The sequence below is a fragment of the Diabrotica undecimpunctata genome, chromosome 5 (genome assembly GCF_040954645.1).
Source record: "Diabrotica undecimpunctata isolate CICGRU chromosome 5, icDiaUnde3, whole genome shotgun sequence".
Classification (NCBI taxonomy): domain Eukaryota; kingdom Metazoa; phylum Arthropoda; class Insecta; order Coleoptera; family Chrysomelidae; genus Diabrotica; species Diabrotica undecimpunctata.
This window is the reverse complement of record NC_092807.1, coordinates 11,646,760-11,663,112: the sequence shown is the minus strand read 5'-3', so window position 1 is coordinate 11,663,112 and position 16,353 is coordinate 11,646,760. Positions and strand designations below refer to the sequence as shown.

Here is a 16,353-nt window from a genome sequence, read left to right as displayed (position 1 = left end):
AAATCACAAAGATTGTAAAATAAATGTCTAAATGATATTCATAAAGTCTCAAGTATGACCCGCTTTTCCTTTATGGTTCAAATTCTTTACATTTTACCGGCCTTTTATATTTAATTTATATATTGTAGCAGTATTTATTTTGTTTGTAATACACACAATCAAATCGTAGATTCATATATTTCTTTAATTAATTTTACAAATTACTTATTAATTTTCAAACCAAGATTTCACAAAAAGTAACTAGTTATGACTTTTTAGTGCAAGATATGGCATCGAGGTATACTTACCGTTAACAGTTTAAGTTTCGAAGTTGTCCATTACAGTAATGGAACAACGTTGCCATATGATGCATCGTTAAAATAAGATACACACAATTTCCCTGGCTTTGTCTCGCTATGACGTCATGCGCAAAGTCGATTAAAATTAGAACGACAAGTGAGCATATCTTGTTTGTTATAGTATCATGATTTGGTACCGTTAACCTTGGAAGGATGGCAACGATCACGGCGCAGCCGTCGATGTTACGACCATTAAAACTTATAGACACGCTTTGTACCGAATCGTTAAAGCAAACATCTTCTGCGCAAGTGACGTCACAATATGGCAAGAACTCTAACGTTAGATTGGATTTTTCGAAAAGCCCTAATAAAATTAGCTATTTATGTTTGCTTCACTCTTCCAAACGGGGGGTATAGCATACCACGTGTCTATAAGCTTGAATGGTCTAATCTAAGGTTTCTTCCCGCCACCAAAAGAATTTTTGTTCGATTGAACTTTCATCGACCGTCCAAAATCGATGTATGTGATGTGTGCGCCTAGCGTAACCACAGAATAAATAATAATCAGAATGCCCACTCTCAGATGCCGCCTTTGAAGTTTGTCATCACGCGAACGCCATGTTTTAGACGGAAACATAGACTCGAATTGAGAAATTTGTGACAAGCTACGACAGAACTGTAATTTAAATTTTTAGAGATTAATAATTTAGTACATTTGAAATTATTTAATCTATTACGAATAAAATAGTGCATATTATGTCTGTAGTTGCCGTAAATTAATTAAACCGGGTTAATTTGTCTATGCACACCAGATAAAATGTCACTGAACAGCACTAGTTCCGACTAAAACATGGCTGATTCCGTCTGCGCGAACGAGATGCGCGTACTTATTTATTTTTTAAGCAGAGTGAGCATTCTGATTGTTTATTATTCTGTGGAGTAACAATGTGTTACGTTGTCTCTGTGGGCTTTTAATAATATTGACGACCAGTTTCTTTTTAATATCTTTTATTAAAGACCAACTAAACTTAATACATGATTATATCTAACGAGCCATCTTTTGCCCCTTCTTGTCCGCTGTCCATCGCCTTCACCTGTCACTCATGTTAAGGTAGGTTTACAAATATTAAGGTAGGTTCACATTACATAACATGCCCCTTTTTTTTTACAAAAAAAACTAAACTATCCCAACAACCTAAATCTACCCGCAACACTACACTGCCGCATTACTCTTCTGAAAATGAAAACCTTTTTGGTCTATTTACAATTCGACCACTCCTGGTACAAAATTGATTACTTACATTTAGTCTATGTGACCTATTTAAGCTAACATTTAAATTGTCATAACTTTGATTTGAAATTGATGTATCGTTGTTCATATTTGGAGCCTCATACAAATTGGAACTAGCTGCTGTATTATTTTCATGCTTCACTATCACCTCACTATTTTGTCTACAAATTGTAGGCTTTAATATGTGTTGTCTGTTCCTACGATAATGTACACCTTCAGGTGTTCTGACGACATATGATCTTGGAAAAGGACCTATTTCTATCACAGTAGCTGGTAACCACGGTGATGATGGAACCTTTTTATAAAATACATTTTCTCCAACAAACAGATTCGGTAAGTTTCTAGCTGACTTATCATGATATTCTTCTCTACTTTGTATACCACTGCTTCTGAATGTTTATTTAACTGTTGTGCTTGCATTTGAGTTGTAATTATATTTTGAGCAGTTTGTAATACCTTTTCTGTCTTCAGATCTACTTCTTGCAATAGTTTTTGCTTAATTGAATGGTATTTATGATTTAAACCAATAATGAACATGTCACACACCAAACTTTCTTTTAAAATTCCTAATTCACATGTTAAACTCAAATTCTTTAGACTAGTCATGAAATCTTCAATGGTTTCACCATCTTTCTGTACTCTAGTAAGAAAATAATGTCTTTCTACTGTTAAATTTTTCTTCGGGTTACAGTATTTTTCAAATTTCCCTACAACTTCTTGAAATGTTACAGTATCCATGTTAACCTCAAATGACTTGTAAATATTTCTTGCATCTATACCAATATAGTGCAATAATAAAGCTACTTTTCTCGCATCGTTTTCTTCCTCTAAACCTGTGGCCCTCAAAAATATTTTGAAATTTATGCTCCACTCTCCCCAGTTGTGTGCCAAATTTCCTTGCATTGACAATGGTTGGATTTCATTTCCTATTACTTTACTTTTTATTTTTACAACGACAGGTTGATTCTGCTCTATAGAATCTTGTTCCGACATGGTTGAACTTTATCTTTTGACCGTTTTAAATTAAATTTCTTTTAAAACCAACCAGACCACCACGTGCTGTTAGACCATGTTTCGACTTTTGTATGACTATTATAATACTCGTTGCTATAATCTGACCTGAATTTTTACTTCTGACACCATGTTACGTTGTCTCTGTGGGCTTTTAATAATATTGACGACCAGTTTCTTTTTAATATCTTTTATTAAAGACCAACTAAACTTAATACATGATTATATCTAACGAGCCATATTTTGCCCCCTCTTGTCCGCTGTCCATCGCCTTCACCTGTCACTCATGTTAAGGTAGGTTTACAAATATTAAGGTAGGTTCACATAACATAACACAGTGAACGACGGAAAGTAACCTAGCCAACTCCCTAAAAAATGCCGTAGAAAAAAATACAGATACTCAAAAGATATTTTCTTATGTCAATTACTTCAAAAGATCTAAAAAATACACATTGTAATACATAGGTTATAAACTTATGTACCTATATACATTATTGAAATCAACTATCAGATTAATCTAATACAAGATAATGACCCTGCATGGTCGATGCGTTATTAAACAAATAAAAGAAGTCAAAGTCGAAGTAAATTTATGAAAATAAATGATTATAATATCCTCCTTACATTTTCTACTCCATATAATAAGTTCTATCTTAAACAAATACGGTGCTATTGTATACATAAAAATCTGTAAAATATTTATGTAAAATTAATATATAGTCCAATTTATCACATATTCACTCACAGCTACGTACATTTTTTTACAGCACTACATATAATCATAAAAATAGATTTTTAAATAAACATAAATGTATAAGATACAGTATGTTCCAAAACTATACTTACTAAAGTAGAAACAACATTTGCTATTCATTCTCACTATGATAAAATTTGGAAAACCACTGCATCAGAATGGAGGGATATTTTGAATTATCACGATTTACTAAAACCATTATACTTAGTCACATTGTTTACTTTTAATCAGAGCATTCTAGCTTGATATCGAATACCATTTTTAAACTGAATTTTCTTTTCATTGAAATGTCAATACAAAACTCAAAACACTCTGTGCATAAAGTTTTTTACATATTGATTAAATATGGGTTTTAGTTTTTTAACGCAATAGTAAGATTATTTTAAAAATTGTTATTTAAATTATTGTATATGGAAAATAAAATCGACATCATATCATCATAAAACTGCTAGAAAGAAGCTGTGAATATTTTGGTTGCTAAATTTTAAGAAGTGAAAGCGGAATCTAATGAAGAGTTGGTAACAAAGAAATTTAATAATTTTCGAAAATGTTACAAAAGAGAATTAAAATTATCTTGATATAATCGCAATTCTTCTAATAAATGTACGTGGCAGTATGTATAACTTTTCAGCAACCAATCTTTGCAGCGCCACCTACGTTTCTTGTATTTTTTCGTTTGTACAAAGAGCAAGAGCCGCTAAAAGTATATCCTTATTTGACATGTTTCTGATTTGAAAGTAAAACTCATACTTCTATATCGGTACGTGTGTGTTCCCATCCGATTTTCAACATTTTTGTACTGCAATTGCATTCGACAAAATCGTACTGCGCCGTTGGAACGTGAGTGGCGGGCTTAACACGACAAAAATCAAATCGAATATGTCTAAGATGGGCATATGAGAAACTAAGAAACTTTAAAAAATTCGTATATGTCTGGAGAGAAAGGGTAAAAACAAGAGAGGTATGAAACGATCACCAAATTGTGGTAGAATAAGAAAAACAGGATCAAAGTGGCGCAATACAGATGGGATTGGAAACATAGCGAGGAGGGCTATTTGCGGTTAAACGATAATAATGATGCAATCATTTGAAACAGTTCTGATATCAGAAAGTGTACTATGGCATTAGCTGTGTTCGTGTTTTTTATACACGTGTGAAATTTATACAATTTCAACTTTTAGTATTAAATTTTTTTTATAAAGTAAATGTACCAAAAATAGTAGATTTTTAAATGATTTAAACTATAAACTCTCAGTTTATTGTGATTGTTTTAATTCTATGTTTATAGTAAAGGAACATTTTGTATCTCGTCTAGATACGACCCATTGTGTTAGATAAAAAACGTAGACATACTATAGAAATTGCATACCCTAATTATAATAAATCCTCAAATTTATATATTGTAATACAAATTAATATGGTTGTATAATATACAGGTCGTCCAGCTCTTATTAGGTTCTAACTACAATTATTTTAATATCAATTTGTATATGGACAACTATTATTTGCATACTACAGTAGAAGGTGACTAGTGACTATTAAGCAGAGTTTGTTATATATATATATATATATATATATATATATATAATATATATATATATATATATATATATATATATATATATATATATACAGGGTGCTGCAGATAAACGGCCAATTAGAAATATCTCGAGAACTAAAGATAACTGAATCATGAAATTTGGAATGAAGTGGTTTTGAAGAGTGAACTGTTTAATGAAAATATTTTCATCTATTTTCTACTTTTGGTTATACTAGACGTTGCTTATAACTTTTTTTTTTTTTAACAGGACATCCTGTTTATTTTTTAAATTTAAAAAATTTACGTTATTCTGTATGTGATTCATTAGAAGAATACGTTTCTCACTATCTATCTGTATCAATATTTTTTGTACCTATCTCTTGCAGTTTTAAATTAAATTCACTTTATACATTTTTGCCACAAAAAAAAATTTTTTTTGACCGTGTTGTGTTAATTTACAACTTTCATATTGCAAGTTAAACATTGAACAATTGAAAAAATGCTATCAAAGACAATAGGAACTAACTTATTAATGGAATAAATGTGCAAAATATTGCCCCCCAACTTCCAAACATGAATGAACTCTTTTAATCAGATTTTTATTAGTAGCTCTTGATATTGATTCTTCATCTATTTATTTAAAAACTTGAAGTACTTTATTTATCACATCTTCCTTGTTAGTGACAGGTTTAGAGAACACCTTATTTTTAACACATCTCCAAATATCTACCCGTAACAATTGTGGGGATCTTGGTGACAAGAGAAACGAATCTTTATTATCTATCCATCTACCGTTGTGCTGACTCCTCAAATATTGTGAGCCGGTGCTCTATCTTATTGAAACCAAGCCCCATTAGCCCCATTATTATGTGAAGCGTGCAGTACTGGTACAATTATTTGCCGTAAATATTTCAGTAATGCTCTCCGTTTAAATTTTCGTCATAAATCATGAGAACGAATATCTTATTCTTTTTCGCAAGACAAAAAACATTAAACGAAAAGGACGTTTGAAATTGACTCTCCCACGTGAGCTGAGGATTTTTGTCACTCTAGGAGTGACTATTATGGCGGTTAAACATACGATTTTTTTGTAAAATATTGATCTTGGCATTCCATTCACAAAATTCTACGTCTTACATAATCTCTAGGATGTAAATGTTGAGCTAGTGTATACCAATAAGTGGTCCAATGATTTGTTTTTAAATTCTGTTAATTGTTCTGTAACAATTGCTCACATCGCCGTAAGGATGAATTTGTGTTAGTTGCAAAATATCCCAGAAACACGGCAAGTTTCTGGATACTATTCTATTATTGTTCTGAAGCTATTTTCTTGTTGCATTTTAACGTAATTACTATTTTAGTTCGGAATAAGCCACAATTTAAGTTTTGACAAAAATGAGTTTTGATTTCTACTTCGAAAATCGTTCTAAAAATACAAAACATTAATAATTATTAATAAGATGAATTTCTCTCAGACAATGAGGAATGAGGATATAACAAAAGAAACTGGAGTACAATATGTGGTGAGGTGAACGTCGCAAATGGAAAGATCATGTCGATAGAGTGGATTCAGAAAGAATGGTAAAATGGCCAAAAACACATAAACCTAATACAAAAAGACCGCTAAGAAGACTCCCGAAGAGGTGTTATGAGAGCTGGACCTTAACATCACAATGAGCATGTAGAAGCATGTCCTACAAGAAGAAGAAGAAAAAGCATTTGTCATTTTCTACCCTTCTTATACAATGTATGCCCTGAAACAGCCATATCCTCTGAGTATCTTCGTCAGGAAATGTTAAAAACGCCGTTACCCTCAGACCATCTAGCTTCTCAGATTCACTTCGACCACATTATACTTTTATGTCTCCATTTCTTCACGTGCACCCGGTGAAGACTCCCAGAGTCTTGGCAGATACTGCTCCGTATGCACATGCCTCTGGTTATAGCAAGATTGGGTATACAATATTTCTTCAGTATATTAATTAAACATCCTGTACATATATCTGCATATATTATTTACCTTTTACAATCACGCGAATGTTTGCTGTTCAATGGACAACCTGTATAGTTAAGTAGTTGAGTTCTACTACTAGGTCCTAAAAATAATGTGATGAATAGTAGATATGATTCCATAAATGTATGTGATGAACTGCACATCTATTTTGAATACGATATAAATACAAAAACATATAACGATATCTATTTATGTTTGATATTGTCTGACAGATTGTAAAATATTTATTTATGTGTATAAAATGTTTGATAAAATAATCGTATGAATATCATTTCTGTATTTACGAACAGAACTTATTTATAAAACTCATATTCGTGGTAATATATTTATATCATGGTTAATTATATTTAACACTTTTATTATAACGTTAAATTCTTCTATATTTTATTGTCAATAATTTAATAAAATAAATTATATATGTAAATATTTGAGTTTGTTGTTTATTTTCCTACTAGGCCCTGATCATTGTTCCGAACGCAGGAGACAAAATGAAGATTATGCAATTGGTTGTCATCGTTCTGATGAGCATGATCAGACACTTATCGATAATAAATATTTATGACTCTCTTAGATCTCTAGTAGGACTTTAGCTATCGCAATGAATGTTACCAGGAAGCGTGTCAGTAGCGGAGAAAGGGTGCGTATATAGTCAGTATATATTTAGTTTTCTCAGAGTTATAAGTACATTGTATGTTAGAAATATACAGGGGCATTTGTGTATATTCTTCTTCTTTAGGTGCCGTCTTCTTAGCGAAGGTTTGCGATGACCTCTGCAAAGTCTTCCCTATTTTGGGCTTTCCTTATTGAACTTTGAAAGTCTAATCCGGTCCAATCTTTGATGTTGCGCACCCAGGTCATTTGTCGTCTACCCGGGCCGCGTCTGCCTTCTATTTTCCCTTCTATAATAAGCTGAAGGAAGTTATATCTGTCGTGTCTAAATATGTATCCAAGATAAGACGTTTTACGCTTCTTGACAATTTCTGTGAGCTGACTGTTAACGTCCAAGCTTCCACGCCGTGTAATAGTACACTATATACATAACACTGTGTCATGCGGTATCGTAGGGACAAATCAAGATTACGGGTAGTGAGTAACTGTCGCATCTTTAAGAAGGTGTTTCTTACCTGTTCTATTCTACATTTAACCTCTTGGTCTTGGTCTAAGGTTTCATGTATCCAACAGCCTAGATACTTAAACTTTTTCACTTGTTTAACTAGATTGTTGTTGACTAGTATGTTTATAACTGGTGTGTGTTTTTTTGAAATTACCATGTGAGGCGTCTGCTAAATACTACCATTATTGAGGTTACGCCATTAGCATGGCAGAATGCTATTTCCCTTGTACGGAAGGTTGAAAAACGAATGTGGGAGTTAGATGTTCATGTTGATACTATAATCGGATCCGTAGTGATTACGTTAACAGGCGACAACAGCGGTGGTAGTGAGAGTAATGATAATCTCCCTTTAATAGACATATACTTCATCTAATTTACTTACCGCTGCACGTCATCCGCGTCATAGCCCCTGAGGTCACATGATACCAACACGAAATATTTAGGCGGTAGGTGTGTTCTTTTTTAGAATCATTTTGACGAGTACACTGGCATTACAGCCACTAGCTAGACATATGCCCACAATAGCATTAGCTATTAATGTTAACTTAAAGAAATATACAATAATATGTTTCATTTAATTTGTATAAATGCATTATAAAGCGTTTTTATGAAGAACATTTTTTGTTCGGAACACACTGTAACTGTAATCGAACGAAGGTGATATTTTGGCATAAATTGGTAACACTTATTTGACAGTTGCGGTGTTGACTAATATTAATAAGTAATGAAAAAAGTGTTGTTTTTGTTCAAGTATTCCATTTTAAATATTTGTACGACGCATACAAGCGACTCAAATAGTTTTTAACAAGATTATTTTTCAACTCTTGTTTTGTTTCTATTTATTTAAATTAAATATTAATTTGTTTTGTTGTATAATCCACTTTTGCAGTAATTATGTGACCTATTTGATTTAAAATGGATTCAGGATTTTTTTATACTTTGGCAACTATGTTAACTTCGATCTCTGTCAATGATAATGACGTGCAACGGTAAGTAAATTAGATGGACTGTATTAAACTGTGAAAATTATTTAATGTAAGTACTAATATAAGCAAAAAATATTATAATATATTACTAGGTATAATAAATCTAATTGCAAGCGAATATTGTACAATTAGCGAATAGAGTCTACAATAACATGATCTATTATTTTTACTGTAAGTCTGTCTTGGTGATTTCCAGGTGCCTTTGTGTATATATTTCCAAGCTAAGTTAAAATTATACAATCAATTAAAAAAAAAACTATGAAAAAAAAAGAGACTTTAAAAAAAATATTTAAAATTCGTTATTTCTCACACACCAAATTTTTTCATTTTGTTGGGAGGTGTTATTATTCCTGTTTTATATTTACAACGTGAACTGTATTCCAATTCTTCATTTGGCGGAATTTTCAGTATTCTTTCAGTGCTGATTTATCTGTTGTTTCTTTATTTTATTAACTTATTTTGACCGCAAGGAAACACTTTTTCTTACGCGCCGCTAATGATCGAATTCAAAATTTCCTAGAATTCATGAAGAGCACGTGATTTCGGCTACATTTGACCACTAACGGCTCGTGATTTTTTATTTATAGTTTCATGTAATATTTGCCAAATTTTAGACTAGAAGAAGATGACAGCCAGAATGAAGATGACTAGAAGAAGTAAAATCATTTAAAGGTGTAATTTATAAATTAATGTCAAATGGTTCTTGGAGAGTGTTAGTACAACTTTCATTAGTTTTATATATTTTTTATTATTACATGTTTACTATACTAGTGTATTCTTTTTAAACTCTTCGCTGTCTGGAGCTTTGTACTCATATAAAGGTTTACTGTCTTCGATAACCCACACAGTTCCAGTTTCAGCTTTTTCTAGAACTTTCATGGCTTCTTTGGCAACATGATCAGCACTGAAAATATACAAAATTTATTATAATTAGGTAATAACATTAATAAATATGTATTGTGTATACAGGATCGCATAAGTAAATTTTACCCTTGAAATATTTCCAATAGAAGACACAGATATAATATCTTTTAAACCCTCTGAAGAATATTGTTCTGAAGCTATTTTCTTGTGGCATTTTAAAGTAATTACTATTTAAATGGGAATAAGCCACAATTAAAGGTTAAGGTACGTTTATTGACGTTTCAATTTCCACTTCGGAAATCGCTCTCAAAATACAAACATTAGTTTTACAAAATACAAAACACTAATGTTTGTATTTTGAGAACGATTTCCGAAGTGGAAATTGAAACGTCAATAAACGTACTTTAACCTTTAATTGTGGCTTATTCATCTGAAGAATCTTAAATAGAAGAAACAATCAAGTAGAAAACCGTTTTAAAGGATCGTTACTATTTAATCTTTACACACATACTGACTGTGTTTTCTTTGTTTAATTAAAATTAATACAATTAAGTTGTTGGAAATGTTCAAAAAATAATTCGAACTAACAAGGGAAGTAATATGTTTTTACTTTATAGTCTCAAAAATATTTGTTAATAGGAAATATAGGCCTTTTTAAGTATACAATTAATTAAATTGTATGTAATTTAGGTAAATATATTTTTAAATTCGGTTGACAATGGTATATAATACCAGCTTTTAGAATTTTTGTAAATATGTAAATATAATGTATGTCAATGTTTTTAACTTCAATAGACAATGGTAAAATACCGGCATTAATTATTATAAACAGTTCAGTCAGTCCAAAGTCTGGATGAAACCCTCGTTGTGTATTTAAATAAATGCTTTTCGGCATTTATCGGCTTTAAAAGATAATGTATATCATAGTAGCCCAGTCTGGTTATGCAAAAATAATCGATTTCACGGCAAAATTTTTCGCATATATATCTGAAGCATTTAAGACATAGATGGTGGTTACTAGATGACGAATAGATAAAAAAAGTACTCTTATTTTTACCTTGCGTTTTTTTAAAACAATTTATGGTCACAATTGATTTTTTGTCTATAACTTTTTATCTTTATATTTTACATAAACAATATTTATATAATTTTTTTTATATGACGAATATCTTTGTTTTTCCGATTTTTAAGTTAAAATTGATAAATTATTTACGGATATATTTTCAAAAATGCAGATTTTTGCACTAATTTATAAAAAATTTTCCATAGCTAATGTTAAAGTGTTGCTATAACAACTGTTTTGAGTAGATAAAGTATCACTTTAACCCCAAGGGTAGATAAAGTGACACTTTAACGGCAAGAGTAGATAAAATGTTTTAACTTTTTTTTATTCAATAAAATTTACAAATTCAAGGATTTACACATTCATACACATTAAGGATTAAAAATAACTGAAATTTTACAATTTACATTATTAGAAATATCTATTTTTGGAGCATCACAACTTGTAATCGTTTGCTTAAACACTTGATTCGAGGTACTGGATTGATTTTCTGGTCCGCCAAGTATACACTTGGATACAGCAATCTTATTGCTTATTGACTCTTCAATGTAAGATTCTGCAACAAATGACGATTTCCATCCACCTAAACGTTTAACTTTTACTAGATCAGCTCCAGAATTTGCGAAGATAGTAGCTGAAGAACGACGGAAACAATGCCCCGTGTACATTTCTGAATTTGCAAGTTTCAAAAAATCTGCAATCTTCTTGGGAATATTATATATCGTGTTAATCCCCACCGGTTGAGTAGTGCACTTTTGCTGTCAGTAATTTACAAAAAACTTACTGTGAGGTACGTTTTTGGGGCGCAAGGCAATATACTTTCTCACAATTTCCAAGAAACTCAGTCCACTTTTCTTGTCAGTAATACAAAACGACCTTTGCAAATGAAACGATTATCACCGATTTTCTGTCGTCCACGTTAAACACTTCTAACTTGTACAATTCATCGGACCTAGTCGCTCCATGCACACCAAAAATAGCAATAACCATCAACAAATAGGCGTCATCAGGAGCTTCTGTCAGAAATTTAATAATGTCATCTGACTCCAGGATTTTGGACTTTTTAGCTTTGTATCCTCTACTCAGGTTTTTTAGTAAGGTGGTTAACTTGCTGAATTTAGAAATGTCACAATTTTCATTCACCAACAAAGTACGCTTCAGCATCGAATAATACGACCATACTTAGGCTGAAAACTTTGTAATCATTATTAACATTATTAATATTGCGACAGACTATTCCAGCGCCAAATTTAAAAAAAAAAAGAAAAAAAGTAAGTTTTTACGGTGAATTTCAAGACTCAATTTTTCCGAGGTTTCTCATATTTCCCGACCAGTGAAAAGTATGTAGTTATTCATATTTCGACGAGCTACCCCAGATTAAAAAAAAGAGGCTTCCAGCTGCAATGGAAGCCAAGATAATGTAAATTTTTCCTACGTGTTTCAATTTGAAGTTCCGATCTCGAAAAAAAAACGGAGCTGAAACAGTTATCCCTTCCACTTTCTTATGTCGATCTTTCGAAAGTACCTTCGTTTCGAAGGGCTGTAAGTTTCGAAAAATGGGATGAATTTTATAGCTATAAGTTTCAATATAAAGTTTAGATTTTCATTCAAAATTTGTGCAAATTTTAATTCTTAATGTTTATAAACAATGGAGATACGATTTTTTAAAAAATAGCCCCTACCTTCGTTCCTATTGGTCATAGAAGGTTTTTTTAATGTGGGTTTTTTAGGAGCTATCCAATGGTTGTACGTACAAGTCTGTAGCTTGAAAAATATAGAAGTTATTACAATTGCTTATAAGTAAAAAACCTACCCCTTTTTCAAACGTTTATTTTGTAAATAATTTCGATGAAAACGCAATATGCATTTAACTTCTGAGATACTTTAAGTCTTAAAGAATCCTATGAAATTTGCTAAATGTGTCTAGCATTATTAATAGAGCAAGTTCAATAGTTTAAATATTTAGATTCAGCGATAAACAAATTAAATAACTTTTAAAATATTTGACCGATCGGGGGAAAATTTCGCAAAAATTTAAAAGACGGTAATTCCTCGATATTCAAATGTATTAATAACATTTTATTTTGTTAATAAAAAACTTAAAATTTTTAAATTAGTGTATGTAATACACTAAAAGTAAAAGTAAAAGTACTCGTAATACGAGTATTTTTCATCTATTCCTCATCTAGTAACCCCCACCTATGTCTTAAAAGCTTTAGATATCTGCGAAAAAATTTTCGACCTTTTTTTAACCAGACTGGGCTATAGATACTTTAAAGCACTATACTAGTGTTTTTTGGATGGCTCTACATAGTCTATAGTATCATACTCTCGACAGAAATTTTAGCCTCATGAGTCTTACGACTTTTTATGCAGTTTTTAAGACCATACCTTTGAACAGTGAAGTTCTCAATCACCTGTTGTTGCAAATATTGATAATCTTCATTAAAACACAATTTCGATATATCTGCCCTCATAGCCGGAGTATCAGTCACTCCTGGACAAATAGCAACAACTCTAACTTTGGTTCGATTATAATGTAAGTGATGACCCCAATTCCTCGTTAATCCAACAATTGCATGTTTCGTTCCGACGTATACTGGAAACATAGGAAGAGGTTGTAGAACAGTAATCGATGACAGGTTCATTATTACGGCTTCATTCCCTTGTTTGTGATTTTTTAAATAGTTTTCAATACCCAAGACCATGCCATTTATAGTTCCCTTCTAAAAAATAACACCCATAATATATTTAAATGTTATAGGATATATCGTTGATTTTCAAACAAGCAAAAAAAAGCTTTCACAACTGGTTCTGCTTTTATATAATATTAACAACACTACATTATAATTTTATTGAATTTTTATGTTGTATTTAGGATTATAATTGAAATTTGTTGAAAACTTGTGGTTCCTTAGTCTTAAAGATCTATCGTTTGGTTTTATAATTGTGTTTTATTAATGAAATGCTTAATTTCACTTATTTGTATCGTTCCGCAATGGGATCAAGTACTATTGTACTGCGTTTCAAACGTTAGAATCAGTGTGGTTTTAAATTGCAAGCGGGTTTGCCATACTTCGCCCATTCTGTGAATTATCATAAATAAATACTTCTTTTGTATTCAACAACAGTTAACAGCGGTAATCCTCTACAAGTATCTGCCTAAAGGTGGGTCCACATATGTTCCGATCCGAATACCGTCTTGAATCCCGTCGCGTTCTTAAGTGTGGACGGAGTCATGTAACCGCGTACCGTACCTCGACGCGTCAACGACGTAAGTCGAAGCGTTTCACTGGCTGTCGGTAAAATGCCTTCGCATCAAAAGAAACGTGAGCGCGACGATATACACCGTAAATGTACACTGATGTATAGTTTATTTCACGAAAAATGGTTGAGTGCTTAATGATTGCAATAAAACCCGACCGCAAGTACCCCAGCTTAGTCAATATTAGTTGAGCAGGTAAGTATTCAGGTAAAATTGAAGCTACTGTGGAGTGTCGTTATCTTGTTTGTATAATAAATTCCTGGTAATATAAAAATAATTAAAAAATCGTATAAAATTATAAAAACGATTAGAATACATTTTATTTCATAAAGTTGTAAACATTTTAACAGTGAGTTTCACTATCAATGGTTGATCTTTTAATCACCACAATAAATTTGTTGATCGTTAAGTATTTCCTGGAATAATTATACAGGTTCCCTCTATTCTGTATAATTTGTAAAAGTATATAAAACCGATGAGAAATTTTTAAATACACATTTTGTTTCATTTAGTTGAAAGTGTTACAAGTGTTACCAGTATTATACCTATTTATACCTATAAAACAGCATTATGTGGCATCCGTGGAAAATCATTGATGGTGCTTCTTTAAGTGTTTCAGCAAAGAAAAAGCATTTATCTGCTGACGCTAGAGAAATCGTAAAAACAATATATAGTTCTTTACTTACAAGAGGACTTACTGCTAATACTGCTGCCAGTGAAATATACCTCTAATCACAGTGAAAAGAATTACATCAAATCCCATTAAGTCAAGAAGGAAGCGTAAGGATTCCGGTTCTACCAAATGTATTGACGAAAGTGATAAGGACTTAATAAGACGAAAAATTTACACAGTGTATGAAGAGCAACGGATACCTACATTAGATGCTTTAAAACAACGGCTTACTAATGATGATACACAAATAAACTGTAGCCGCATTAGTCTTTGGAGGATTTTGTCTAAAATGGGCTTCAGATATCGTACAATTGACAAAAGGCAAGTGCTTATGGAGTCCCATCGTTTACAAAAGTGGCGTACTGAATATATAACTTCCATAAGAAAGTACCGTACAGAAGATCGACCAATAATTTATCTGGACGAGACATGGTTTGACACTCATGAAACACCATCCAAAGGATGGTCCGATTCTTCCAACAGGTGTCAAACAAAAGCTCCATCAAACAAAGGGAAAAGAATAACAATTTTACATGCAGGATCAGAAAATGGTTGGGTCCCAAATACCTTATGGCTTTCTGCAAAGAACATTAAAGACTCCTGCGTGGACTACCATGAGGATACAACGGCAGAGCTTTTTGAGCAATGGTTTAAGAATTGTCTTATACCTAATCTTCCTCAAAATAGTGTGATAGTACTATGGACAATGCAAGTTACCACAGTCGTCAATTACATAAGTCTCCAAGTGCAAATAACACGAAAATTGAAATTCAAAACTACCTGTTAGAAAACGATATATATTTTGAAGAAAGTTATTTAAAAAATGAACTGTTAGAAGTGTTAAAATCATTTTTTAATAAAAAAGTATATGTTTGTGACGCATTGGCCGAGGACATGTAACATACAGTGTTACGGCTTCCACCCTACTATTGTTTATTTAATCCCATAGAGCATATGTGGCACCAACTAAAGTCAAATGTTAGGTCACAAAATGTTTCTCCGACTTTAAAAAGTAGTGTAGTTGAATTAATATGGAAATGTGTTGATGATATCTCCCCAGAAAGTTGGAAAAATTTAGTACGCCATGTAATGAACGTAGAAAGTTCATATGTTACTTTGAATCACATAATTAAACCGATTGTTATTAATCTTGAAGAGGATAGCGACAGCGAAACAGAATTAGGTATTTAGGAATTCATAAATATATTTTGGTTATTTTGGGTATTTTTTTTGCAAATATTAACTTGTATATATTTTTCTATATTTTTTTTTCAATTCATCTATTTTTTGTACATTATGTATTCGTTTGTATGTATATACTGTAAATAGAACTATTATTACTGTACATTTTTAAACTACTTTCTTCATGTTAAAAATTGTTCAATTATCAAGTATATTCACTTGAACAACCTGAAAATACCATATGAAATAATTTAATAAATTTTTATAATCGTGTATTACACAGCTACCAATAAAATATATTAAATAACAAACTTTCTG

The 16,353-nt window shown here is 31.6% G+C and overlaps 2 protein-coding genes across 2 annotated transcripts in view; both read right to left on the bottom strand.

Moving 5' to 3' along the window:
* Window positions 1-1,830: 1,830 nt before the first annotated feature.
* LOC140442083 (uncharacterized) lies at window positions 1,831-2,562 on the bottom strand. Its single transcript, XM_072533156.1, has one exon. The coding sequence runs from the start codon at window positions 2,560-2,562 to the stop codon at window positions 1,831-1,833; it is 732 nt and encodes a 243-aa protein (XP_072389257.1).
* A 7,116-nt stretch (window positions 2,563-9,678) lies between these two features.
* The window catches only part of LOC140442082 (uncharacterized), a 41,511-nt gene continuing 34,836 nt past the window's right edge, over window positions 9,679-16,353 (bottom strand). Inside the window, exons 10-11 of the mRNA XM_072533154.1 lie at window positions 13,307-13,641; window positions 9,679-9,892 (exon numbers count right to left, since the gene is read on the bottom strand). Of these exons, the coding sequence (XP_072389255.1) occupies window positions 9,751-9,892; window positions 13,307-13,641 (477 nt within the window). The 3' untranslated portion in view covers window positions 9,679-9,750. The remainder of the gene's footprint in view (window positions 9,893-13,306; window positions 13,642-16,353) is intronic.

What these genes read in the sequence shown, in the direction of transcription:
- LOC140442083 (XM_072533156.1), bottom strand. Translation starts at nt 2,562, where the DNA reads ATGTCGGAACAAGATTCTATAGAGCAGAATCAACCTGTCGTTGTAAAA.